The 24,848-nt window shown below is 52.6% G+C and overlaps 2 protein-coding genes across 2 annotated transcripts; one reads left to right on the top strand and one right to left on the bottom strand.

Moving 5' to 3' along the window:
* Positions 1 to 17,686: 17,686 nt before the first annotated feature.
* On the top strand, positions 17,687 to 20,589 carry Triagg1_1983 (uncharacterized protein; the record flags this gene model as incomplete). Its single annotated transcript, XM_062896113.1, has 4 exons — positions 17,687 to 17,719; positions 17,850 to 17,954; positions 18,023 to 18,722; positions 18,788 to 20,589. The coding sequence occupies 4 exons, from the start codon at positions 17,687 to 17,689 to the stop codon at positions 20,587 to 20,589; spliced, it is 2,640 nt and encodes an 879-aa protein (XP_062758839.1).
* A 514-nt stretch (positions 20,590 to 21,103) lies between these two features.
* Positions 21,104 to 24,800, bottom strand: Triagg1_1982 (uncharacterized protein; the record flags this gene model as incomplete). Its single annotated transcript, XM_062896112.1, has 3 exons — positions 21,104 to 24,073; positions 24,142 to 24,557; positions 24,626 to 24,800. The coding sequence occupies 3 exons, from the start codon at positions 24,798 to 24,800 to the stop codon at positions 21,104 to 21,106; spliced, it is 3,561 nt and encodes a 1,186-aa protein (XP_062758838.1).
* Between the last annotated feature and the right edge of the window lie 48 nt (positions 24,801 to 24,848).

Here is a 24,848-nt window from a genome sequence, read left to right as displayed (position 1 = left end):
CCCCACAGGCTGTGAAAAAAAGACGAGAGGGAATCGACGAGGCTCTGCGGCCCACAGAATATGCACCACGTTTGGCGTCAACCCCCGTCTGATTCTCTCTCACTCTCGTTCTCATCTTGTTCCCCTCCAAGGGCCCCCGATTTTCACAAGGGTCTTTGATTTGTTTCGCTCGCTCCATGGCGTCGCCCCGCCCAAAATTAGCGCCTTTTTTCCTTTCTTAACCCTGATCCCATCGTTCTTTCTTTTTTTTCGCCTAAGAACAGGAAATAAGAACGAAGGTGTGGGGCAAAACGTGACGCTGGAATAGGGCAGGGATGCGGCGCGAATTCGAGACTAATCGGGAAAGGCGCGAATCGACAATCCCAACTCCCGCAGGCTCCCGAAGCGGAATGGCCGCATTTTCTTGGTTCGAAAAAAAAGCTTGGCTCCACTACCCTTGTCAAGAACAGGCCAAGCTTTCTTTTTCTCTCTTTTTTTTCTCCTCCTCTCCTCCTCCTCCTTAGTAGGGCCCTTGTGCAACGACTTTGTCTCGGCTCCCCTTGTGATAAGACGTGCTGCAGCAGCGCAAAACACCCCCCTTGGCAGCCCCCGTCTATTCCCAAACGGTCCATTGGGTTGTATGTTTCTGTTCATTCCACTTCAGAAATCAGCCTCGTGCATGCTCTCTCTCTTCGCAATGCCAATATATTGCTTTTTCAGCGCGCGAAATGGACCGCGAAGCAGACAGCTTCCCGGGATGCGATGCGACGGGAGGCTCATCTATTCCAGCCCCCCGTGTGACTCGACTCGACCCGGGCTCAAAACTCATCATGATACCACTGAATGAAATACAGTACAGTAGTCCAGGCAATAATACTACCCTATGGCTTTTAATTCTCACCTTGCTTTTTTGTTCTCCTTCACATCACCCCCCCCCCTCGTTGCAGAGAGAAAACGTGTCCCATGGTGCCATAGTAGTACGAGTATATTTTGTCAAGAACTTGTAATGGCCATTTGAGCATATGACTTGATACCACGTCCCATTCCGAAAGTTGATAGCGGGGTGTAAATCCAACTCCAGACCCCTCCTTTTCCGAATGTCTCAAAGCCACCGCATTTTCACGGCGGGCTTGAAGCCCCTCTCCTCTTCCTCTGTTCCCTTGCCTCTATGGCTTCATGTGGCGCAACGGTTATGGTTGATTTTTAGTCTTTTTCCGCCCACATGTAGTGTTTCTTTACTCCCACGCGGTGCAAGCGACAACCGGGTAATCCGAGATGGGGGCTTCTCGCCCCCCAGGAAAAGCATAATGCGATACCTTATGCAGATTGAGTTTTATCTTTTTGGCTACTCCTCATCGCGGGAAATGAGATGAGCCGAGCTTGGGATCTGCTGTTTCAAGATTTTTTTTTTCTGCATTCCTCAATTCCTGTGATGCTTTTTCTAACTACTTGCGTCTTGGTTGTTCACTGACACGAAGAGCACGGCCTTCCTTAGAGCATAAGAGTCGCTGACGTGCATATACATACACTCAACCAAGAACCAACCGACCCCTCCTCGTGGCTCGAAATGTGAGGCGACGAGCCGATGGCATGGGGTGAAGCATAATCATCTTGTACCAAGTGTTAATCCTTTCCTACACATGCTTTCTAGAATTCGCGTAGGCCTTTTCGCATTTCCAAAGAAACTGTATACTTTTTTTTCTCTTTTCTTTTCTTTTTTTGTCTCGTCTTTTCATGAGCTGTGTAATACTTGTACTGTATTTGTTTGGTTTGCGGTATCGGGCTGCCGCTCCCATCTCTCATTGGTAATGCCTTTTTTGGACGAAAACGCAGCATACTGCCCGCTGATTGGCCAGAAACCTCGGCCACCGCCTCGAGTCGATGGCGGTGCAATGCATATCTACAACAATATGCATGCTAATGCAGCGGCACAACAGGAAAGAAGCAGCTCGCCAGTAAAGTTGTGTGGTGCAATATAGTCACTACTTCGTATCTGTAAAACGCTGCAGACTAAGAGACGTCGAGAGGGCGGTGCCTACTAATGCCGGTACCATGTTTCTTCGTCCCATGTAGCTTCGCACGCCTTTTGCCCCCTTCGCTCGCTCATCTTCTTCTCTACCTCGACACCCCCAGGCTCTTCTTCTCATTCCGTTTCCCATCTTGGCGACACATGGCTTGAGTGGAGCGGTCAAAGGGCTTGCTGCTTTGCTAGCTGCCTACTCGTACGCCAGGCGCCAATGCTCCTCGCCCAGAGCAGAGGCCCCCAAACTTGTCGTCTGTGCAACACCGGATTGCTGGGTAAATCATCCGCGCCCCCCGTGCGAAAGCCACAGCGCAAGCATGCCTCGCGCCAGGTCAGATGCGGCAATGGCTGAACAGCACCTGGCGACAGCCGGATGGCAGGGGATGAGATATGATGGGATAGGATTGCAGCCCTCCGACACTATTGTCGCATCCCGCCCCCGCCAGTCTCCTGTTTTTTTTTTCTTCTGCTTTTTCTGAGACACAAGACACACACAGACACACACAAAACGACGTTGGGCCGCGTGCCGCTGAAGGACGTTGATGATGAGACACGGCGGGCGCCTACGAGATTTGCCGTGCCGTCGTTGTCATCATCACTCTCCACGGGCGTGTAAGCCGCCGCGTGGTTCCTCGGAGATCAAACCAGCTGGTCGGGACCGAAAGGGCTCGCATCAACATTGTTCCAGCACGAGTTGAGAGCGAGAGGGTGTGTAGAGGAAACTAGAACTAGACCAAGAGGAGCAAGTGCAATCCTTCGAGGGTGGATTGGTTTTGGCGTCCAGGATTCACCAAGCCGGTACAAAGCACCAAGTTGCAAGTTACAGATCAGTTGCTCCGTGCCCCCCGAACAGGTACGAGTAACTCAGAATTGACCATCTCACAAGTGACAAAACATGCGTGGCACCCCCGGCGGGCTGGAATGGCAGCCGGCGGGTTTGAGCAAGACAAGATTCGCGGAGTCTTTGCGCCTTGCCGCTCCCTGTGGAGGATTTTCCCGCCTCACTTTGCTTTGCTCTCGGTGAGCGAAACGAAACCCCCTATCATGTTCCCTCCCCCTCCGTTGGAATGCACGCTGCCGAATCAGCCATCGGTGTCAAGGTTCGCTCAAGCGCCAGTGGCGCTGCCATTTTGGAGGCTCGCATCCGCCCCTTTGGGCTGCTTTTTAGCGGCATGTGTCGAGCGAGAACCGAAGTGCTTTTTAGCAGTATCAGGACGGGGCTGGAGGAATTCGTTCGCACCCGCTCAGCCCTATGAAGTCTGGACTTGGTGCACAGCAAAGAAGAAAAAAAATCCTCATTCCAGAGCAGCACATGGCTAACCCAGCACCGCGGGACCTATGCTATGTAGACCGTTGAACGGCTTTCACCGCCACCTTGGGGGTAAAACATTTGGGAGCAAAAGAAAAACAAGAATGGCCTGGACGAGAAGGGAGAGAGACGCTCGTTAGAAGTTTGATACTCCCGTGCTTAGCCGAGGCCATCCCTGGGGCCATCAATCATGGTTTATTCGCAAAGGCCAACATCCTTGCTGCATGAGAGGGCGCTTCGTATGGCAGGTCGTTCTTGTTTCCATTCTCTGTGGCAGAAGGCTCGTCTCTGAGCCAGCAATGTCTTTGCCAGCCGCCCCCCGTCGCAATTCATCAAACTCCCCCTCCTTTGGCCATTGGCCCATCTCGTTGGCTTTGGCGCGCCGTTGGATCACAATTCGAGGCATACTCGAGACACTAGTACTAAATATATCGACGCCAGAGAGATGGCGGCCGTTGGTTGGCTGCTTGGATAACTCGTAAAGACAAAGTGAGGCTCCGGGAAGGCGTCCTTCCCCTCAAATTTGCGAACAAGTGCATGTACGAGTACTGGTGAAGTTGCTTTATGTAAGCACGGAGCAGTTCTGTGACGTGATGTTTATCCGATGCCCGAAGCCAAAAACCAACAGAGTTGGAGATGGTTCTCCTCCTTCTTCCCCCATGCCAGTAAGCACGGGAGCGAGGAAAACAAAATACCTTGTCATCCGTGCTGCTCGGACTTTGTCGAAGAACACACGATTACGATGCAGCCAATCGAGGAGCCCGGTTGGCTGATGGGAAGGAATAAGCGCACATCACGTCTCGACCGGGGTGCCACGCCCGCTAATTGGACCTGACCCGGGATCATGGACTCGACTCAACTCAAGTCGTCGCCCTCTGACCCATCCTCCTGGGATTTCCAGGGGCACAAGGCGATTACTAACGACCTGGAGGGAATGCGGTTCAGTTCAGGGGCGAAAAGGCGCACGCAAGGACGCACGCGCGCACAGCGCAACGCACGGCCTCGGGGGTCTTGGTCTTGGTCTCTTGGTCTCTTGGTCTTGGTCTTGGTCTTGGTCCTGGTCTCTTGGGCTTGGGGCTAGGTCTTGGTCTTGGTCTTGGTCTTGGATATTCGGGGCCCCGCCCGTCAAGATTGTCAGTCAACATCACACGCGCTTTCGGGGACTGCAAACCGAACAAGCTATGGAGACTGGCTGCAACTTGAATTTCGGGCTGCATCGCTTCGCCCTCAAATCGGTATTGTGGCTGCGTCCAGCACGGCACTTGGCCCTCAAGCCCCTTCGCCGGCGCCGCCGCCAGGAAACCCTATTCGGGAAGTGGCTTAGGCATATTCGATGCCTTTGTGCTTGGATGGGCGACCGACCAAGTGCTGGCTGCCCGGAAAAGCGTGCTCGGTAGGGCTGAGCAAATGCACGCTTGCTTTTGTGCTGTCAATTCTGCTCACCACATCCGAGTCCAAAAGCACGTTAGCCCGGTGCTACGGGGTGGATCAAGCTCGAGCAGGCGTGAGGCTATAGCCGTCGACGACGTGGTCGCGATACTCGCACCCCCTCACCACCTGCTCCCCTTCTGCTGCCAAATCCCTGACGTTCATCCTCAGTCCCGTTCCAAGGCCCATCTTGCCGACACGCCAATCTTGTCAGGGTCCTGGCCACACAGCGTCCCATCCGCAATCTCTGTCCACGAGGCCTGTCACGTCTATCCCACCCATGGATGTGAATCCCCCTGCTGCTTGCGCTTATTGGCGTTCCATTCTCTTTCATCAAGCACCCAGTACGCGGCTCAAGGGTACGTATCGCGTCTGATCCAATGCGGTAATCAGTGCGATCGCATCCTCTCCCGGATGCTTTCTGGACAGTACCGTACAGGACAGGACAGGATGGCCCCACCCTTGCCTGCCTGCGGCTGGGGTGAATCATGAATCATACCCGGCCAAGCCTAAACCTCCGTTCTCCTTGCTTCATCTAGACGTTTACATTTCCTGTACGGGCATGTGTATCACAGGATTGCCTGGTTACAAACACAGGCATGCTGCCAAACCCTAGGAGAAACCTGCCATGGGACATCTCTCTATCCCTTGCACTCACTATCATGTAACAAGGGGAAAAAAAGAAGGAAAGAAAAAAATATGTTCCTTCTCATGTTGCGTTCGGTGTGACCTACTTCTTCTGGACCACGATTGCATCAATATTGCAAAAACCTTGGCCGATGATGCCCTGCTGCACACGTGGTTGGCTCTTTTACGGAAGTATATCTCCAGGATGTTACCCTGCTGTGCATTGTCACCAAAGCCCGCCACGAAGACAGCCATGTACATGTCACGACTGGCACTTACATGAGCATCATCCGGGCTCAGTGTTCAGTGCAAATTCTTGTGCGAGGCGTCTGCACAGGTACCTACGTCAGAGTTGTATTTGCATCTCAGCTGGTTTCACTGCAGGCAACGTATTGTCCATGGAACAGCATGCAGCTTTCATTTGCTCCCCCCCTTTTTCCAACAGAGGCCGCACATTGAGGCCTCTCTCTCTCTCTGCTGTGCCACTGCGCCTTTCGTGCGAGTCGATGAGAGGTGCGAGTATATACCGAGCTGCAGCGTATACTTTGCAGAGACTACTCCGTATTAGAGTACGGACCGTCTTGATAGGCTGCCATCACTGCGCGGCAAGGGAAAGCTTCTCAATAAGGTTTTGTGCAGGAGCCGGGACGGCCGAGCAGAACGGCGTTTGTGTGCCACCTCTCGGATAGGCTAGCCTATGGCATCCAGAGTCTCGACACTATGCCTCCATCGTCGCCGTGGTATACGGTAGCTCTGTATGACCTCTTCTCTCATCATACCCTTACAAAGTCCGAGTACGCCGACTTACAAATTCAACAAATCTTGCGCTTCATATCCTTGCACAATCCCATCGTGCTCGTATGCGTACTGTACTTACATCAACACGGAATATCCAACGCGGTGATGAACCCCTTTCGGGAAATACGGACCCTGTACAAGAACACATACTTGCACGCATTACAATCCTACGAGATTCCGGGAAAAAACACCACGAATAGAATACTCTGTACTCGTAGTCTTTATTACGGAGCACAGTACAATAGCAGAACCATGTGACTGCTCCATATTGTCTTCACACTTGCATCACCCTCATAGCGTCCCACAATTCCGGGTCTATGACCAGACATGTATAAACGCTTATAAGCCTTCCGCAACGGGAATCAACAACGCTCATCGTTGAATTATGTTCCAAGATACTTATCCGCTCCCCTTTTTTAAACTCCGCCCGTCAGATTATACGACACATACGACCAACTCCGAGTTCCAAATTTCGACAGTGAGTCTCCGTAGTATTTTGGCCTGTTGTTGTTGTTGTACTCTCGTAAACGGAACGCTTTTTTTTGCACTCAGGGGCAGCCCTCGTTGAATACTCTGTTTCTGCTGACTTAATCATATGGCTGCCAATCAAAGTAGGTTTCGCAAGGCATCCCCATTTGTGGTAATGAAATGGCCCATCGATTTCAGTCTATTCTAAAGCAGGAAGCGATGTCGCGAAATCGTTTTAATGTCAGCGCTCTGCACCTCGTACACTAGGCCCTCTCTAGTCAAGGGCAGCCTCTGTTTATTTCTGAGAAATAACATTCTGAGACACATCCCCTGGTATGATTGGCCGAACGGTGCAGCACCTTCGTAATTACGCAGCAGCCACAGCGTCGTTCTGGTGCAGTTTACGTGCAGTACGTACCTGGCCCACAAGGCAAAACCTCGGGCAACAGTCAGATTGGCCTGTGCCCTGCGTGTGTTCAAAAACCTCGGACTCTGACCAATCGCAGCTCGTCCTCAAAGCCCCGGTCACATGTCTCTTCGCCTAGCTTCGCCACTCTCAGTTAGTGAATGAATGGGCTTCCATTTCCAGCATTCCCCATCGCCAGCCGTCCATTTGCCAGAACAGAACCCTAGCCGCCTCGTCTTCCGAGCTTGATCCCGTCTTTTCGATCTCGCGGGCGCGACTCGTTTTCTCCACGCCGATGAGCTCACTAGCCACTGAGACGCTCTCCGGGACAGGCCTTTCCCGAGGCCCTTTCGGCTCCAGTCGCACAGGCATCGACAGTGTGGCACAAACCGGCAGCGCTAGCAGCCAAGGGGAATGTGATGTGCCTGCATCGCTGCCTTCTGGAGATCTTGGGGTCTTACAGCAGGAAAAGGCGGGCGACGATGCCGACCGTCGCCTATGTAGCCCCAAAACATTTACCGGTCGTCAATTTGGGGTAAAATCTGGAGGAGAAGCTAGCCAAACTGCTCTACCGACACGAGGCGCGCGTCACCAGATGGAAGAAGACTCGCCCTGCTTTCGGGGTGGAACGAGGCGTCCTTGCGGCTCTTGCAGGTTGTAAAAATAGATTCCCGCACAGTTAGCGGACAGATTCTCGCGAGCTTGCGCCTTCTAGCCCATCTACGAGTACTCGTATCTACGTCGAGAGCCGGAGTTCACACTACGACTACGAGGACACTCTGGAACCTGCAAAGCAGCATCCTCCGATGGCTCGCAGGAGCAAAAAGACAAAAGCCGGACGCGGTGCGACGACGCCACACCCACATGTCGGACCTCTTTCTTCTGTCTCGACCAACGGGTGTCCAGTGCACATGGGGAAATCTGATGCAGCATTTGCCCCCCTTCTCGTCGGCCAACGTGCTCATACCCACCCTTCCGCGCTTCTTCTCGATCCTACATAACGTGCCCGTCGGATCTCGAGTTGAGCTGCCTCGTTGTCTCAGTCCAAAGGGGAGGGAAGGTAAGAAACGTGGTGGCATGGTTAGGCTGCATCGTGTCTGAATGATGGTTGCGGAATTATCGCTGTCCGTGGCAATCCGGAACACAGGTTAGACACACAAACTTGCATGTTTGCAGCTCAGCATGTGATCTTGTTACTGTACAGTACGTACACCTTGAGCCTCAAGATGGCCGGCGGGAGAGAAGTTGTAGGCGCCCAGAGACACTAGCTCTGGTGTTGGCTGGGCGGCTTTTCAACATACGGCCCATCAACAACAACACGAGATCGAATAGCCAGCTGGCAGCAGCCATATCGCGACGCACTGCGCGTGGCAGCTCTCAAATGACACACTTTGGCCACCTACCCTAAACCGTGTAAGTCATTATACAGTTTACCGCGGAGCTCTTCGGCCCCCAAACAGCCACCATTTTTCTTCTGTTTGCTTTTGTCGACATGCAGTGAATACGGAACCTCTAGCTATCTGATACAAGCCTCCATGCAGGGGCTTTGAAGATCATGCGTGCTGCGAGTCGTGAAATCTGGTCCAATATGGAGGGGTTGACTGCTTGGAGAAGGCAGCAGAACTTCCCACCACACGCTTTTTCATCCTCTGGCTACTGGGTTCCAGACCGGTCAACAGCATCGGGGGTATCAATCATAGACAAAGGAATATCAATAGCGCTCGACGCTCAACTGGCGACATTTACAAAAGCTATCTATCATACACTCACCATGGCCGAATGAGGTATCATGGAGCGATATATTGAAGGGCTTAGCTTGCATCAGTGGTCCAGGCGCCAAAAGGGAGCGGTCCCCGTTAAGCATGTCGCGCAAAGGCACAGGGGTGCCAAGGGAAGTGGGAGGCGGTCGGGACGCGACAGGGAGGCCAGGAAAGGGGGGCGTGTAGACGTTCTGCAGCGCCGGGATGGCGTTTCGAAGCTCTGGTTGCCGAGCCCACAACTTCTTTGCTCCCACACCCCAGCAGCCCCGGCAATTCGGTAGCCCAAGGACTCGGTTCGCCGTGTGACTCGCACTGACTAACACTAACTGCAAGCAGAAGCGACAGGATCAAGGGCCAGGACGGGCGAGATCGACAACAATGTCACCGACGATTGCTAGGGCCCGAGAGCGACGAAAAAAAATTGATACTTGATTGCTGGACACAGGGACTTGCTCATCAAAGTACGCAATACGGCAACGATTATCAAGTTGAATCATGTCAACGGGCAATCAAGCCACACCGCAAATACCGCTCTATAGTGTCTTTTCCTGTTTGCGATAGATTGCATGGCCACGTTTGGATCGTGATCAGGATCGTCAACTAGCAGCGCATACACATTCATGCCGACATTAAGCTAAACACCAGACGCCGATCAACTTCGCACCGCTTTGCGCCCCTTTCGACGGTGCAATGTTTTTGAGCATTGGAGGGTGAAACTATACTTCAGCCATTCCGGCTGTCGGGCAAGCCGAATGATTTCGCTTCCGATCATGTTAATCGCTGGGCTGAGGAGATGTTGCGACAAAAGCACAGAGCAAGTCACATCGCATGAATGAATTGAGATTTGATTTGGCTCGATTTGGTCTGCCTGAGGGGGTGGTTTGACGTGTTACGAGTGTACATCTCGGCCTCTCATTGGCCAGTCCGTATTTTTCTTCTCAACCCCACGATGTTGTTGCAGGGCTTGCCTGTCGCAGGCATGTGGATAGTGGAGACTGCCGGCAGTGGGCTTGGACTCGTACCAAGAAAATAGGCAGGTTCTCGTCGTGGCCAAAGTATACAGAGGTGGAAAGTCGCCTTGGTCTCGAACCGTATGGGCGAAATCTCCAATGATGGCGCTTGGTTTGATTCGCCCTTGCCTCTGCATTGGCCATTGCTTGGTCATATGCTCGAAATTGCTTTTGAAGGGGTACCAAGCCAGCCAAGCCTACCTCGAGCGGTGGTGGCTGTAAAGCACCTCGAAAGCTTGGAGCCGCTGCGGGAGAGCTTCCAAAGCTAACCCTCATCCATTCTAGACCTCAAGCCTCGCGTCAACAGCCACCGGCAGACTTGTTGCAGCGCCACGACAGCCGGCAGGTAGTAGTATAATGACCCGGCAATCGGGGGGCCACCATCCCTGCTTCATTCCAGGCAACTCCAAGGAGCTGGAAAACAAAAGGAAAGAAAGGGTATATGACATGTCATGAGCATCAAACAAGCAAGTAGGCAGACGCCGCCGGGCTGGAAATGACGCCAATGTCGATATAGCTGCATGCGAATGGGAATGCCTGGCGTTGATCAGATGAGCACCAATTTTAAGCTTACACTTGATCCTTTGGCAGATGGCTTGGCTTGGACACTGACGCCTAGATATGCACTGGATATGCAATCAAATTCGTCTTGGGAAGTACAATTTGCATCATGGCTAAGACTTCCGCTAGCACAGGAGTACATGGCTTCAATCCCTTGCAGCGGCAGTCATGGTGGCCACTCGAGGGAGATCCGCCCGCTGGCTCTGTCTGACCTCCGAGGAGACGGTATAATCTCACTTCAATCTAGCATCGTTACTAGGTGCCTCTTAATTAGGTGCTCACTGCATTCGCGCTCAGGAGGTGGCTCGGGATGAACAGCTAACTTGCTGCTCAAGAGCGCCTCTTACTGGGCACCACGACCAGAGCCCTTGTAAGGCTGGCACTAACCATGATGTAGCGACACCCATTAGTCGTGACACGGCAAGGCGTGCCCATGAAGTGGCCTGTTTTGCGAGCAGCTAAAAGCCACAAGAGAAGGAGGCTTGCAGCGGACATGGCTTCTTGACCACAATTTCATGATGCAGGCCAGATCCAAGCGCTCTTTGCTGCTGTTCGAGACCGGTCTGCGAAAGGTGAGGCGTCCAATCTGCCGATGCGCCATCATCAAGAGAGCTACTCGTACATACGACTAATTACCTGTGTCTCGTGGCGCCTATCCGTCCCAGCCCGCCGGAAAGGCTTAGCTTCGTAGGGCTTGTGGTCGACAACCGAAACATCGGGCTCCTGTATCTTATTTGATGGCTTTTGGTGTGCATTAGGCTTGATGGCTTAGAGGGGGTGTTTGCTTGAGCGCAATTGATGCTGACCGATTGATTCCAGACCTCGTCTTGGCTGGCGACAAGTTGAGCTCAACGCAAATCGAAATGAATGGGCGGTGTCTGTCCTAGCAGTTCGAGAGTGAGCAGGTATGAAGCACAAACACGAAACATAATCTGTTTATTCACTTTCATGCGCGCAGATGTAAATGCTACGCTCACAATGCCCCTCTCTATTGAAACCCCTGGTCTTCCGATACCCTTGACACCGGGACTCTGTATGTTTGTGGCTCAATGTAACCCAATATCTGCGCTTGAACAGCAGCCTTTCAGCTATTGTAACGGATTTATTGATCATCTTTATGCATGCATACCAACGGAATAGGAAACCGAAGGGCAATACTACGGCATACCCAACCGAGGGGTTCTCGAACACAAGTTGGTGTACATGGGGCTCACGACGGCAGAAGCAAAATCTGACGTACAAATGACAGGTAGGATTGCGGAGAAGCACAAGTCGCATGGCTGGCTAGGCAAGTCTTGTTGGTGAACTTGTGGGCAAGACGGGTGATCGCCTGTCGTTCGGGTTATTGGTCATTGGCGACTGGGCGTTTGGCACTTCGCTGCATTGATTGGAGCCGATTTGAGAGCGCCCGTGGAAAACGAAATTTGGTGGCTTGCTATGGGGAGAGGAGAGAGAGGAGAGAGGGGGGGGGGGGGGGGTGTTTCAGTGCCAAACATTGGAATTCATGCGCTGCTCAACGGAGCTCTCCTACTCGTCGCCCATCTATTTTTGCAACTCGGGTTTGGGGGCCATCTGGCCTAGCGCGGTTGCGGGACATATGAGACGGCAATCGGCGTGATATCCTTGCGCAGGGATGTTGCTTCTGACATCGTCTAGTCGGGTCCCGTCTCCCGGCTAGCCCCAACGCTTAACTACGGGGAATTGTGGCGTTCGCTTGATTTAGTGGTCGCCGACCACTCTTATTAGCGTGGAGATGTTGTCAGTCTGGGCAGGCCTTGGCAGGCCTTGGGGCCCCTCATAGGGCAGGCGAATTGCCTGCGAGAACCCCCCTCCCTGGTCGACGGTGACGAGGCGATTCGTGCGCAGAGAGACGCTTTCAACGCCAGCATTCCAAGTGAGCGAGCGACTGACGCAGAAGAAAGGGGTGGAGGAGATGGCGCTGCCTGGAGTTGATGTTGCTGCTGCTGTTTAGGCAGGGAAAAACCGCTTGGACCCGATGCTTTGGATAACCTCATGGTTCGCGTGGCGTCGAACGCCTCCCCGAAGTCTTACGTTTTGGGGCAGAGGCCTCTTTGCGGAGTGCCCAACTCGTCAATGTCTGGTCACTTTGGAAACCTAGTTTCTCGTCAATTGTTAGCGGGCAACGCCTGTTTGTCCTTCCCCAGAAAGGGGGTGTGTCGCCGTCATTATGAGTTGACTTGAAGCCATAGTTTTGTTTTTCTTCTCTACTTGCTCTCCCCTCCCGCTTTATTTTCTCTCCCAGTGGGTAAGTTTCCTCTGGCTCTCAAGCAAAAGCCAAAAAAGAGAGCCAAAAAGGGTGGGGGTACGGAGTAGAGGGCGTGGCGCTTCTGGCGAGAGAGATGCTGGTCGCATCTTGGGATAAGCAAGGCCACGTGTAACCGTCAAGCCGGTCAGCAGCCAAGGTGAACCTAGCCCAGCAACGCGCGCCTCACTTGAGATTCCCAATCTACCCTGCTTTAGTCATAGGCGCTCGCTTCCGCCCGCGATTCTCTAGAGGACGATGACAAGTCGAACAAAAAACGCTTGACCTAAATGGGCTTGAATTCGCGATATGACACGGGGCGGCTGGCCGAATCGAGACATCTCATGGGGGGCCCTTGATGATGGCGGAGAGCAGGAAGGTGAGAGCTTGGGAAGCAGTAGAGGGCATGTTCGCGTGCCAATGGTTCGATGCGTTATGCATTACTTTGGTGCCATCTCGCCGAAACATTTTGATAGACGAGGCCGAACGGAGGGGCGAAAGCGGACTCCGCATGGGGGCTCTCGTTTGACAAGACGCATTTTGTTGTGCTTTGCCCGTCTGGTATACTCGTAATACCGGTTTGTGGATGACGGATGACGCCGTATTATTACAGTCTGCGGGCAAAAAAATCATCACTCTGGAGTCGCTCGCGACAACAAGTGGGAATGAAGCTCACTCGGCCAAGGGAGTATGGGGAGGGGGCGAGAAGCTTGGCCTGGGCCAGCCTGGGCCTCGTTCTTTCGGAATACACCGTCGTACGAGGGAGTGTCGACGGCCCGTCCTCAGGCGTGATGAATTGGTGGAGGCTGTCATGTTTGATTTCCTATTTGGATTGAATATGCAAAATGTGCAGCTCATCGCCATCCGATACAACAGCAACAGCGCCCGATTGGGGTCCCACTGCACACCACCAACTCACTTCTCACGGCGAGATGTAATCAATTCGTTCACACACACACGCGCGCGCATATTAAACTATTACTCCGGCTGCTTGGGCACGCACATAATATGCCTCCGGTCTAAATTAGCCCACATTGGCAGCATGCAAGATGTACGTATGTACGACCGACACAAGTACAGACGGTAGTGGTATGTACATGCATCTTGCACGGGCGCACCGGCAGACGCTCTCGTACACAGGCACACAAACACGGGTTTCGATAGGGATGCCGCGGCAGCCAGTGGTATCCATCTGCGTGTCTCTGTTTGTGTGCTCCGTCTCCTCACTTTCAGCAGGTCAAGGGTCAGTGGCCTTTGGTGTCTGGCCAATGGAACGGCCCGGCCGACTACTTTTGGCCAACCTCCCTTTACCAACCTGGACGGACTGATTTTGTCCCCAAACCCAATCCCGAGGCCCAAAGATGAATGACGATCGGGCCTTGTGTGTTGATTTTCTCGTCGTCGATGTCGTACTCTTGGGAGGAGGTGACCGAAATCGCTGCCGACGCGGCCCATCACCCTGCCGGCATCTCCTACAGCCGGGGCGGGAGCGCTCGATTGTTTCTCTTCTAGGAACTCTCTCTCTCTCTCTCTCTCTCTCTCTCTCTCTCTCTCTCTCTCTCTCCACCATTTTATATAAGCGGAGTCCTCGGCCAATGGCCAACTCTGACTTGGGGTAGGCCCCCCTCAATTTTTGCATCGCCAAACTCTTTCACCGTACGCACTACTGTACATGCAGCTTGCAGCATGCAGTAAACTCGGGCTCCACACCTAGGCGTTTTTCTCTCTTTCTGGCCATTACCAAGCAGCCATCAGTGACGATTTGCAACCGAACAGCCCTTTTTTGCTGTCATGATTCACAGGGCTCGATAACTTCTTCTTTTGGCGGGGCGAGTGTTCCTCCATCTGGCCGACAGGGATTGCCCGGGGTTTTCGTTTTCGGCAAACCCACTGCCTCTCCTATCTCGGGGCAGCGATTCCTTACCCTCGTTTGTGTGCCAATCATTGGTTGTAGATGAAGAAATTTCCCTTCGGAGATGCTAACCATCTGGACTGGCCGTATCCCTGTTGCTCAAGTTCAAGCCCTTGCCCATGCCTTATTCTGTGGATAAAAGACGGAGTACTCGTAGGGGGAGTTTACACGAATATACCAAGCCCAGATGCTAGCTTCTCCAGTTTGCATCATCCTTTCTTCTCTAGAACAATGGATTGCAAAGGCCCCCATGCCAACGGATGATCCGTGCCACGACACCTGGTTGTCTGAACCCCGTGTATGTGTACGGGGGGGGAAGGGGATGGAGAAGTCGAACGACGCGGAAACCCTTCCGCCATACCCATATACGACGACACACGAATGTGCATATTGAGGCATCCGAGTTGTATGTCATGCACCGCGGATCTTTGGACACGACACAAGGCGCATTTCGCTTTCATTTCTTTTGCGGCCTGGCCCACTTTGTCACCTTGGGGGAAACGATATGGCTGTGTTTTCTTGTCTCGCTTTGCTTTTTGTGAATGACGCAGTTCTTGCGGCGATGCGCAACTCTTGTCTCTACTCCCCCCTTCGATCGGGGATTTCGGTGCCAGTCGACCGAGTGACGAGTGTCTTTCCCTGTGTCATAGACTTTTGCTTTTTCATGCTCCGCTTTGTGGTAACTCCGTCGTTTCTCTGTGATGTGATGCCGATGACCGTGGTTAAGCGGATGTTACTGCTACAGTGGTACCGCTTGTGTACATACTACTACTACTTTGCTGGTGTGAAAACCCTGGTGTCGTTTAGATCATGATTGACCTGAGATCGTCTTTTGCTCTCTATGGCGTCAGGGGGTGGAAACGAATACCTACACTGGGACTGATGCTTTTCACCTAGCATAGAGATTTGTCTGGCGGTTTCTTTTCCACAAGTGGGCTGATTTCGATACTTTTTTTTTTTTTTTTTTTTTTTTTTTCAGCATGGAGATGAGTCCGGTGTTTTTTCTTCTCTCTTTTCACCGCATGGGCGTTTTTCTCATAGTTAGCAACTTGTTTTATCTAGTTGACTGGAGACTTTTAGTTTCAGCCTACCTTGGAATATGGGACACACGACTACGTAGTTACTAGCACTGCCTAATAGTAGCCCTATTGCTTCTTATTTTCCCCTTGTGTGTGTGTAGTCGCTTGGCTCACGTCATTACATGATGTTCTAGCGTAGTAAATGTGTCTATAGCCTCACTTTGTTCAAGATAGTTGGCAGTATTCTTTCCCACTTGGGCGTTTTCACCATCGTGGCACTCGGACCGTCTTCGTTCAAGGCGAGCCGAGCTCCTGGTAACGTAGCCGTTCGTTTCTCTGTACGAAAGCACCCCCGTGGAGCAACTACGGAGTTAACCAGCCTTTTGGCGGAATGTAAATCGAGGAAACTAGATGGAGGGGTCCACGAGAGGAAAAATCACGCCCTCGTCGTTGACAAGATGGGATTAGATCCCTTGCTTCATGTGCTTTCGGCAAAGCACCTTGTCATATGGCATTTCATCCGTTGATGTTACCTGATAGCCCTTTTTTTTTCTCACCCCCCCTGGGAGTCCGATGGGTGATCTCTTTGACAGGGCTTACGGGTTTCCACCATCAGGGCGTTTGCTTGCCGGTTACAGAACAGGCTACATGTACAGTAATAAAGGGCTATGGAGCAGCGGAGGAATATCTGATCTGGTGTGCCTGTGCCCCCTTGACTGTTCAGAAGGGGGGGAAACAGGGCAGGGCAGGGCTGGGGGGAGGGGATGTTCTCGTTTGGGGGAGGTGGACTGGCTAGCTGTTTTCATTTTTTTTTTGCTTGGCGGGACAGGGCAAGGTGTACGCGTGGGAATTTACCTAGACGATGCAGGGTGGTGGTTTTTGATCTTGGTTCGGATCAGAGAGATGTGATAAGTGAGTGCTGCCTGGTCCTGGGCTGGGTTGGACGTTGGGGGCGACTTGTTGCGGTAAGGTAAGCGGCAGGATCTGGCTGAGAGTGCGAGGACATGGTTTAGATTTGTAAGTGATGAAGGGTGTTGTTGAGATTATGCCTTTGGTGACTTTGTGTGTGTGGTGGAGTGTTGATGAGGTTTGCATTTGATTCAGTTGGTGAGTTGCGGTTGTATGAGAAGCCACAATGTGGCCTTTTAGGGTTACGGTTTTGTTTTCCGTAGGTTAGTATATTTGGATAGTTGCGCTTTTTATATTGTTCATCATTTGCGATGAGTTGTCAAACTTAGAACTCTCCTGAATGTTTCATCGGTGTTGTTGTAGTTGAGCAGTGTAGATGTGTTTCTATGATGAGATGCGAGTATCTCTCGCGGGAACAATTACAGTATGGGAGCGGTATGGAAGCTGACTGCGTTAATGCACCCCTTTATGTGGTGTGAGCTGTGGTTCGTGTAGGGTATGTAGTACTATACCAGTTGCATAAGTGTTGGTCGAAAGGAAGCAGGCATTTGTTACCACAGTTGCTCGTGTCACAACGTATATTCTTATTTCCGGTGAGCGTGCGCCTGAACAAATTAGCTGTAGCTTTCATTAAAATCTACCGCTTCAGATTCCGGTTTCACTACGTAACCGTCGATTATTTACATCCGCAGCACTTTGATTCAAGGGAAACGACTTGACTCCAATTGTCAGGAGGTTCACGATGTGTGAATGGTGAAACAAACTCGGCCGAATTAGGTGATTGTAACCCTTCACTTCTAAAACAATCCCATTGAACTTTATAGAATACATCTTTAATAAAACATATACAAAATCACATCAACATAACTCGAACCTTAAAAAGACTTTGCTCTCTACATCATAATGAAACGACCTCTCACGCGACGCAATTCCGCCGCAGCGCCACGGGAGTGGTAAGCTAAAAGCGGGAGTCAGCGCGAAGCCGGCTAAGCCCCGGAACAAGCCAAGAGGCCAATCACGTGCCAATCTTCAACGACGTGCGTCATCGGGAAGCTTACCTGTATCAATAACGTGGCATCAAGCATCGAAATTGGTTGGATTGTTAAGCAACCCGGCGTCTTGCAACCAGCGAAAGCGATCCAACGGGCTCGACGATGGAAATGTAGGCGTCTGGAATCTCGCCATCCAACTAACAAGTCAAGTCTTGGTTCGCAATGTTTAAGCTGCGGCTGGGCTGGTACGCCGGGGTACGTCGTGTTTAATCTTTAAGCTTGTTGGCAAGCTCTCGGCCACATTCAAGCCAGCCCGTCCCACCAACCTACTCTCCATCCAAGCCTCTTGTCTCGTCCTCATGCTAATGCGCTTCACGCAATCCAGGTGTCGACTGCCCTGGCGGGTGCCGTCGTCCTGTCGGCGTTCCACCAGCGCGCCAACTTTTATTCGGCCATGGTATACCTGGCGCAGAGCAACTTCTGTCTGCTGGTGCGTGATGACGACCCGCTTCGTTTTCGCGGGAGCTTTGCGGCTAACTAAGCCATCACTCGTTATAGGTCCTGGTCAACTTCACATTGCTATTGTACAGTAGCTTTATATATGCCTTGACGCAGCTGTGTTTCGGCACGCTGCGTGCGATCGAGGTCGAGCAGCTCACCGAGCGAGCATGGTTTGCCATCACCGAGACGTGCCTTGCCATGACCATCTTCCGGGAAGAGATTGGGGCTTGGTTTCTCGTCATGTTCACGGCATTGGTCACGGGCAAGGTCTGGGGCTGGATTGGGGACGGCCGTGTCGAGTTTCTCGAGCAACAGCCCCCCGCGAACCCCCGGCTCTTCCACCTGCGACTCAGCATCTCTCTTGCCGCTAGCTTCATCTACGACATCTGGATACTCCGCTATGCGATATACACCGTCATTCAGCAGGCGAGGCCCAACATGATGGTTATGTTTCTCTTTGAGTTCGCTGTTCTTGCCACCTGTTCCTGGAGAACGGGGGCTCGGTACTTGGTGTCCCTCACGGAGCAGCGCATCGTCCATTTGCAGACGAGGACACGCCTGGCGGAGCGGAGGGCAGAAGTTAGCCAACAACGCGAGGCCATCATTCGTCAGCGAGAGCAGGCTGCGGCAGCTGGAGAGCCGGCTCCGGAATCTGAGGAACCTCTACCTAACCCAGACGACATTGATGAGATGGATATTGAAGTTCCTGGCTGGGCAGCAAAGGGCGAGCTCGTTCTTTGGCTAGATCTGGTTACCGGTAAGTGGGAAACTCCTGTCGTTCTGAAGCATCTGCATTCTCGATTTTCTAATGCTTCCTAATAGACATGGTAAAGCTGGGCATTTACGTCTCGTTCTTCATGATGCTTCTTGTGTTCTATGGACTTCCCATTCATATTATGAGGGACTTGTTCATGACAACCCGTGACTTCCTCAAGAGGCTCAACGCACTTTTGCGATACAGACGGGCGATTCAGGAGATGAACAAGTACCCCGACGCTACTGAGCGCGACCTTGCGCAAGAAAATACGTGCATCATCTGTCGTGAAGAGATGCATCTGTGGGATCCTGCAAACAACGCGGGCACCATTGACCGTGTGCGCCCCAAGAAGCTCCCGTGTGGCCACATTCTGCATCTTGGCTGCCTCAAGAGCTGGCTGGAACGGCAGCAGGTTTGTCCAACGTGCAGAAGCCCTGTCACGGGCGAGCGACCTCGATCTCCCAACGCCGGCCGTCGCGCTGCTCTTCGGTTACAGTTCGGCCAAGCACCTCAACGGGGTCAAGACGAACGTGCTGATGGCAACGACAACGCAAACAATAATAACAATAACAATAACGATAACAATAACGTACGCCGCGATGGACAGAATGCCGCAGCAGCTCCTCTGCAAGCTCAAGGAGCGGCTGGGCGGCCTCGTGTCCTCCAATTTGGACCTATCAGACTTGCTTTTGGCGCCAATGAGCAGCAAGTCCGTGAACTCGCTCAAGAGTTTGGTATGCCACAAATTGCTGGCGATCAAGGCCAGAATGCCTCCACGGCGACTGCTCAAACTCAGATTCAGGTACCTCCAAACGGCGAGAGTTTTCAGTTTTATAATCGGGCTCTTGACCAGACTCCATCGGGTGATGGTTATAACCACTTGCATATTGGAAGCCTCCTACAGCAGGCGGAGCAGCTGCTGCAACGCCAATTGGCCAACTTGCAGAACACGCAGCAAGAGCTGCAGATTGCCACTCTTCTCAATACCGAGATGCAGCGACTTCGTCAACGACGGTTGCAGCCACAAGATGCCGCGCAGAATGGTCAAGTGCAGCTGCCTACATCTTTCAATCAGCCAACCGGCTTACCCCCGGTAGGGTTGCCGCCTCTGCCTCCTCTGCAGCCTCTGCCTCCCCTGCAGCCCCTGCCCCCTCTTGGTAGTTTGTCGACCTTTGCGGGAATACCGCCAAGAATGAATAGCCCGCTGATGACTCGACACGGAGCTGGCCCGTTCACGACGGCAATCCCTGCTGGCAGCCCCGATTTGCCAGAAGGAGTAGTGCTGCCTCCAGGGTGGTCCTTGACGCCTCTGCAGAGACTTGATAATGCTCAACCTGTGCCTCCTTACTCTCCCCAGACTGCTGGTGTGCCCTCACACGGTGATCACACAAACGGAGGCCATATGGCACCAACTTCGGTACAGCCAACGCCAACAACGTCACACAGTCAAGAGACAGTTCCGGCAGAATCTGCGTCAATTCCTGCTCCAGTAGCTCACGTGTCGACACCGCGAGCAGATACACTGCCCGTTCCTAGTGTTTTGTCTGATCCTCCGCCCGTGGTGTCACCCAGTCCGATGCTGCCAAACTGGGGCGGATCCAATCAGCTTTTCGGCGGCAGTTCTCGTCTGGAACAAGGAGACACGGCGAGCCAAGCTAGTACACAGGCCGCTCCATCAACGGAAATCGACAATGCGCCCGAAAGCAGCAGTGCTCACGAGTCTATGCCGGCGGCGGATCTCAAACGGGAGCCGAGCATCCTTGAGCTTGAGCAGCAGAACGAGGAGAGCCAGACTGAAGAGGATCCGGCTGATAAGGGAAAGGGAAGGGCTGTCACTGTGGAAGAGGCCGAGGATGAGGAGGACTGATGAGGGAGGTTTGTGTATAGGACTATTACATGTTAGGACTGGGTCTGCCTGCTAGAGCGGATCTGGGGCCGTGTTTGCTGTTCATGGCTAGCCCTGTTTTTTTCTTTTCCATTCTTACTGACTTGGAGTGGGCATCGATACGTGTGCCATCCGTATATGCACGTTTAGGCGTTTAGGGCAGGTAGCAGATGACATTCAATCAATCCAACAACTCTTTTATCTATCTTCTTATGTGATGATCAATTGTTTCCCACGGCCCAACTACCTGTGTCTGTAGTTAATCTGTTGTTCTTGGAGGTGAGTTGATATAAAAAGTATTAGGCAAGGTTAAGTGAATACGTTGCTATTCTTCGCTCTATACAAATATGTAATATACAATATATATTCATGCACATATATCTCATTCATTCATATAGACAATCACCTCAACGAATCTCACAACCCCAATACAACGCCATCAAATCGCTCTTCATAAAAAAAAAAAAACTCGCTCCCCCTTCCTTCAAAAAACATCCTACTCCTGCTCCGACGCTTCCTGACTCAAAGCCTCCTGAATCGTCGGCCCCCTTTCCTCCATCTTGACAACGAAATCATAGTTTACTCTCAAGTTCTCCGTGCCACTCAGGGCCCTCGTCATCATCGCCTCTTTCTTCTCCTGCACAAGCCGTCGCAGAGCCCCGATCAGGAATCCAGCGAAAATGTCAACTGACCATCGGTCTGGGATGAGGGCCAGCACGTCGTCAATGTCGAACCACCCACTGAAGCGGTCAAGCAGAGCGCTCGTCTGCTCGACTCGATCGCTGACATCATCAATGGCTAGAAACTCCCCGAGGACGACTTGGAAGAGGCGGCGCTGCTGCTCTACTTCGGGGATGCTGTCGCGACGGCCCTGGATGGGGGAGTATATGGTCGCGCCGCCACGGAGGCAGTAAGAGACGGCGGTATCATAGTCGCCGAGTTTATGGACTAGGAGACGTAGAGCATCTTCGTGTTTGCGCTCTCGGCCGGCAATGATGATGGTTTCCGGGACGAGCAAATCGTCCGATAGGTTGTCTGTGCGCTCCCTGATGGCGGCAATATCGTATTCATGAGGCCCGCCTAGGAGCTGAAGAAGGCGAAGGCGGCTTTGCCAGACCTCGTCATCTTCGGGAGCATTTTCAGTCAAGAAGTGCCTATACGTTGGCTTGGGGCTCTGTAGGGCCTTGTAGGCAGAATACGCGGCCAAGACGCGATCCCGGCTCGTAGGCGATTGAAGATCGTCAATGACAATCTCCAAATAGTACGAGATGAGCTCATTGACGTAGGTTTCGTAGCCCTTGTCGAACACGAGGTGCTCTAGATAGTATTTGACTGCACCGGGGGCCTCTGCACGCAACAGCTCTACAGCTTTGGTGGGCTCAAACTTGGGCGATTTGCCTTTGTCTTCCGCAAAAACTTGCACGCCGAGCTTGGGGTTTCTGTTGGCCAGCCACAGACCATATTCCTGTACAAGCGCTTGGTTGCTGATCTTGGTAAGATACTCCCGTACCCTCTGTTCGCCGTCCGTCAGCTCTTGAGCGTCGTCTTCTTCTCCTTCGAGGACGCGCTTCCAAGTGGCCAGCACCTCCGCAGACATCTTGCGGCTTTGGTATAGTCTGCTCAGGGCAAAGAACCTGTGGTACGACTCCAAGAGACCAACGGCCCGGTCGAAGCAATCCATGCCGCCGTCTACCAACGCACCCAGCTCCGCCCTGACAGCACCTCCCTTTCCCAGGCCCTTGGGAGAATGCCTATCAAGCTCCAGTAGGACGAGTAGCAATGCTGCATCTACAGTTCGGAACACTTCAGCCTCGACTGACACACTCCCAAAGCCCTTCATCTTTCTCCAAGCCTGCAGATAGCGCCTGAGGAAATGCAGGGTCTTGAGCTGAAGACTCCTTATGCCTCCTTGATATAGCGTTTGGAACGCTGGACTTGCCAAAAACGCTTCCGGCAACTCCTTTACACCGCCGTATATCCAAATGCCTCGACGGCCCTCTGTGATTTCGTTCCTTACTCCTGGAATCAGAGACAAGACAACTCGTGGGTCGAGTTTGCTTTCTACAAGAACCTCCTGCAGAGCGTTTAGCTCCTCATCAGAGAATTCTCTGTCTGGCGTAGAAAGGAGGAGGTTGATCAAGAGAATCACTCCAGCTTTTTGTTGTATATAGCCAAATGTGGTGAATTCAAGCTCTGTGCTTGGGTCACGGTCTCGAATGACTGACAGAACCATAATGATTGCGCGCTTATCTATGTCCTGCGTGTCGTTTTGCCCTGCTAAGTGAGCTGCCTCTAATTTTTTGTCGAGTTGTACTATCAGGGGATTTCGCGCGGCCCACCAAATGCGGTTGCCACGCCATACAGCGACGCGGGTTTTGGATTTCGACAACCGGCGAGCAAACTCTTCTACTTCTACCGTTCGTGAGGCCTCCCAACCCTCCGGAAGCGGCTCTCCATCCTGTGAGTCGAGATCGCGTTCAAAAAGCTCTCGCTCCTTTGACAGCCGCTCTATTGAGAGGTCAGCTCGAGAGTCTGAGGGTTTGAGGGCGGACCCTGCTGGGGCGGACAATTCAGCCGAGCTCGGAAATGGTATAAATTTTCTCATGCTTAGTTTCTCGATAACATCATTGGACTGAGTTTCCTGACTGCTGACGACGGCACGAATGCCGTACGGCCCGGAAAGTTCTGGCTCACTGGCTTCCAGCCACTGTTTTTCGGGATGCGCTTCATTGCCAGCACTCCAGCGTTGGATTTCCACGCCGCTGTGAGAAGCGCCATTGATATCCTTTGTCATGGCGGCAAAGACATACCCATCCTCATCTTCTTTTGAGGCGGCATCATCTGTTGAATCGCCGTCAACCACGACTTGTTCAGGATATATGTCAAACGTGATTGTTGGCCGCGTAGGATCGCCGTCAAGGTTTATAAACATGCCAACGCCAGGATCTGACGGACTGGTGCCCATAACAAGAAGGAACTCTTCTGGGGTCGGCGAAGCAATGTGTGGCTTCAGTAGCGCTGTCACGGGTCGTGGCGCCGGACTGGAAGATGGAGGAGGTGCAGGCAATGGTTTATCACCGGGTGGCGGTGTCGAGCTCTGCTCTTCCGGGGGCCGAGGGCTTGATGGCTGGCCGGGGGGAGATAGCGTTTGAGACTCGGGCTTCGGCGAGTCTACTCTGGGAGCGGTAGTTCCTAGGCTGGCACTTCGGTTATGGCTTTGCGAGCTGCCTTGAGGCCGGTTGTGGTTTGAAGAGGCACTTCGAGCAATGCTGCTGCCTGCGTCTTTGGCAAGGTTCTGAACATGTCCGAATTCTGCAGAAGAAGAGTCCTCTTCTAATGATGAGATATTCATGAGAGGAATCTTTAATTGGCGATTGACATCGATAAGGGCGTAAGTCTTTGAATCTGCCACGCAGGCAATGGAGTCACGCCGGACAGAGAGGGTGCTGCCGAGGAAATCGATGTTCTAGAACATGTGAGCCATGAGCTCTCCAGCCATGAAGATAGTGGGATGACGCGGGCTACAGAACATACCTTGACGGCGCGTACGTCCTCATCGATTTTAACCACCTGAATTTTTCTATTAAGCGACAGAAGGATTGCGACAGTCTCGCCTGTGTTTGTGACGCCATCGCCCTGTCCCGCCTCGTTCAAGTCGATGCCACCGATCCAGCCGCAGTTCTTGACTTGCTTGGCCCCAAATACCGGGCTCAGCTCTGGAAGAGAATAGAAAGTGACTGTTCCGTTGCACAGTATACACGCCTTGCCCACCCGAGGTAATAGGAGGATCTGCTGTACACCAGGTCGTGCAGTGGTGTTCTCGGCGAATGCGGGAGAGAGCCTGGAGGCTGGGATGAAAACCGGGCGCCCGGAGTTGTCGGAGGGGTCGGGTGGGATGCTGAAGAAATGGAGAAGCTCTGAGGCAGAAGTTCCAACGTAAAGATTGCCGTCTGCGCCAGACATCGTTAGCATTTGGCACATTATAAGCGGCGTGGTTGAGACCAAAGAGGGTACCAACCAAAATACTCGACGCAGTTGATCTTGACATCGTCCTCAGAGCCATCTGCAGACAGAGGCACCGAATCTACCCACGGCTGCAGCACATATGGCCCATCTTGTCGATCCGCGTTGATGCTGGGCGAGGCCATGGTGGATGACGATGATGCCCCTCCACCGGGGCCATTGGATGTCATGACAGAGAATCGTTTGCTGGCGGTGTCATCTGGACACCTGATTCATAT

This window comes from Trichoderma aggressivum, assembly GCF_033847375.1.
Source record: "Trichoderma aggressivum f. europaeum strain CBS 100526 chromosome Unknown scaffold_005, whole genome shotgun sequence".
In the NCBI taxonomy this organism is placed as follows: Eukaryota; Fungi; Ascomycota; class Sordariomycetes; order Hypocreales; family Hypocreaceae; genus Trichoderma; species Trichoderma aggressivum.
This window is presented reverse-complemented; position numbering and strand designations above follow the sequence as displayed.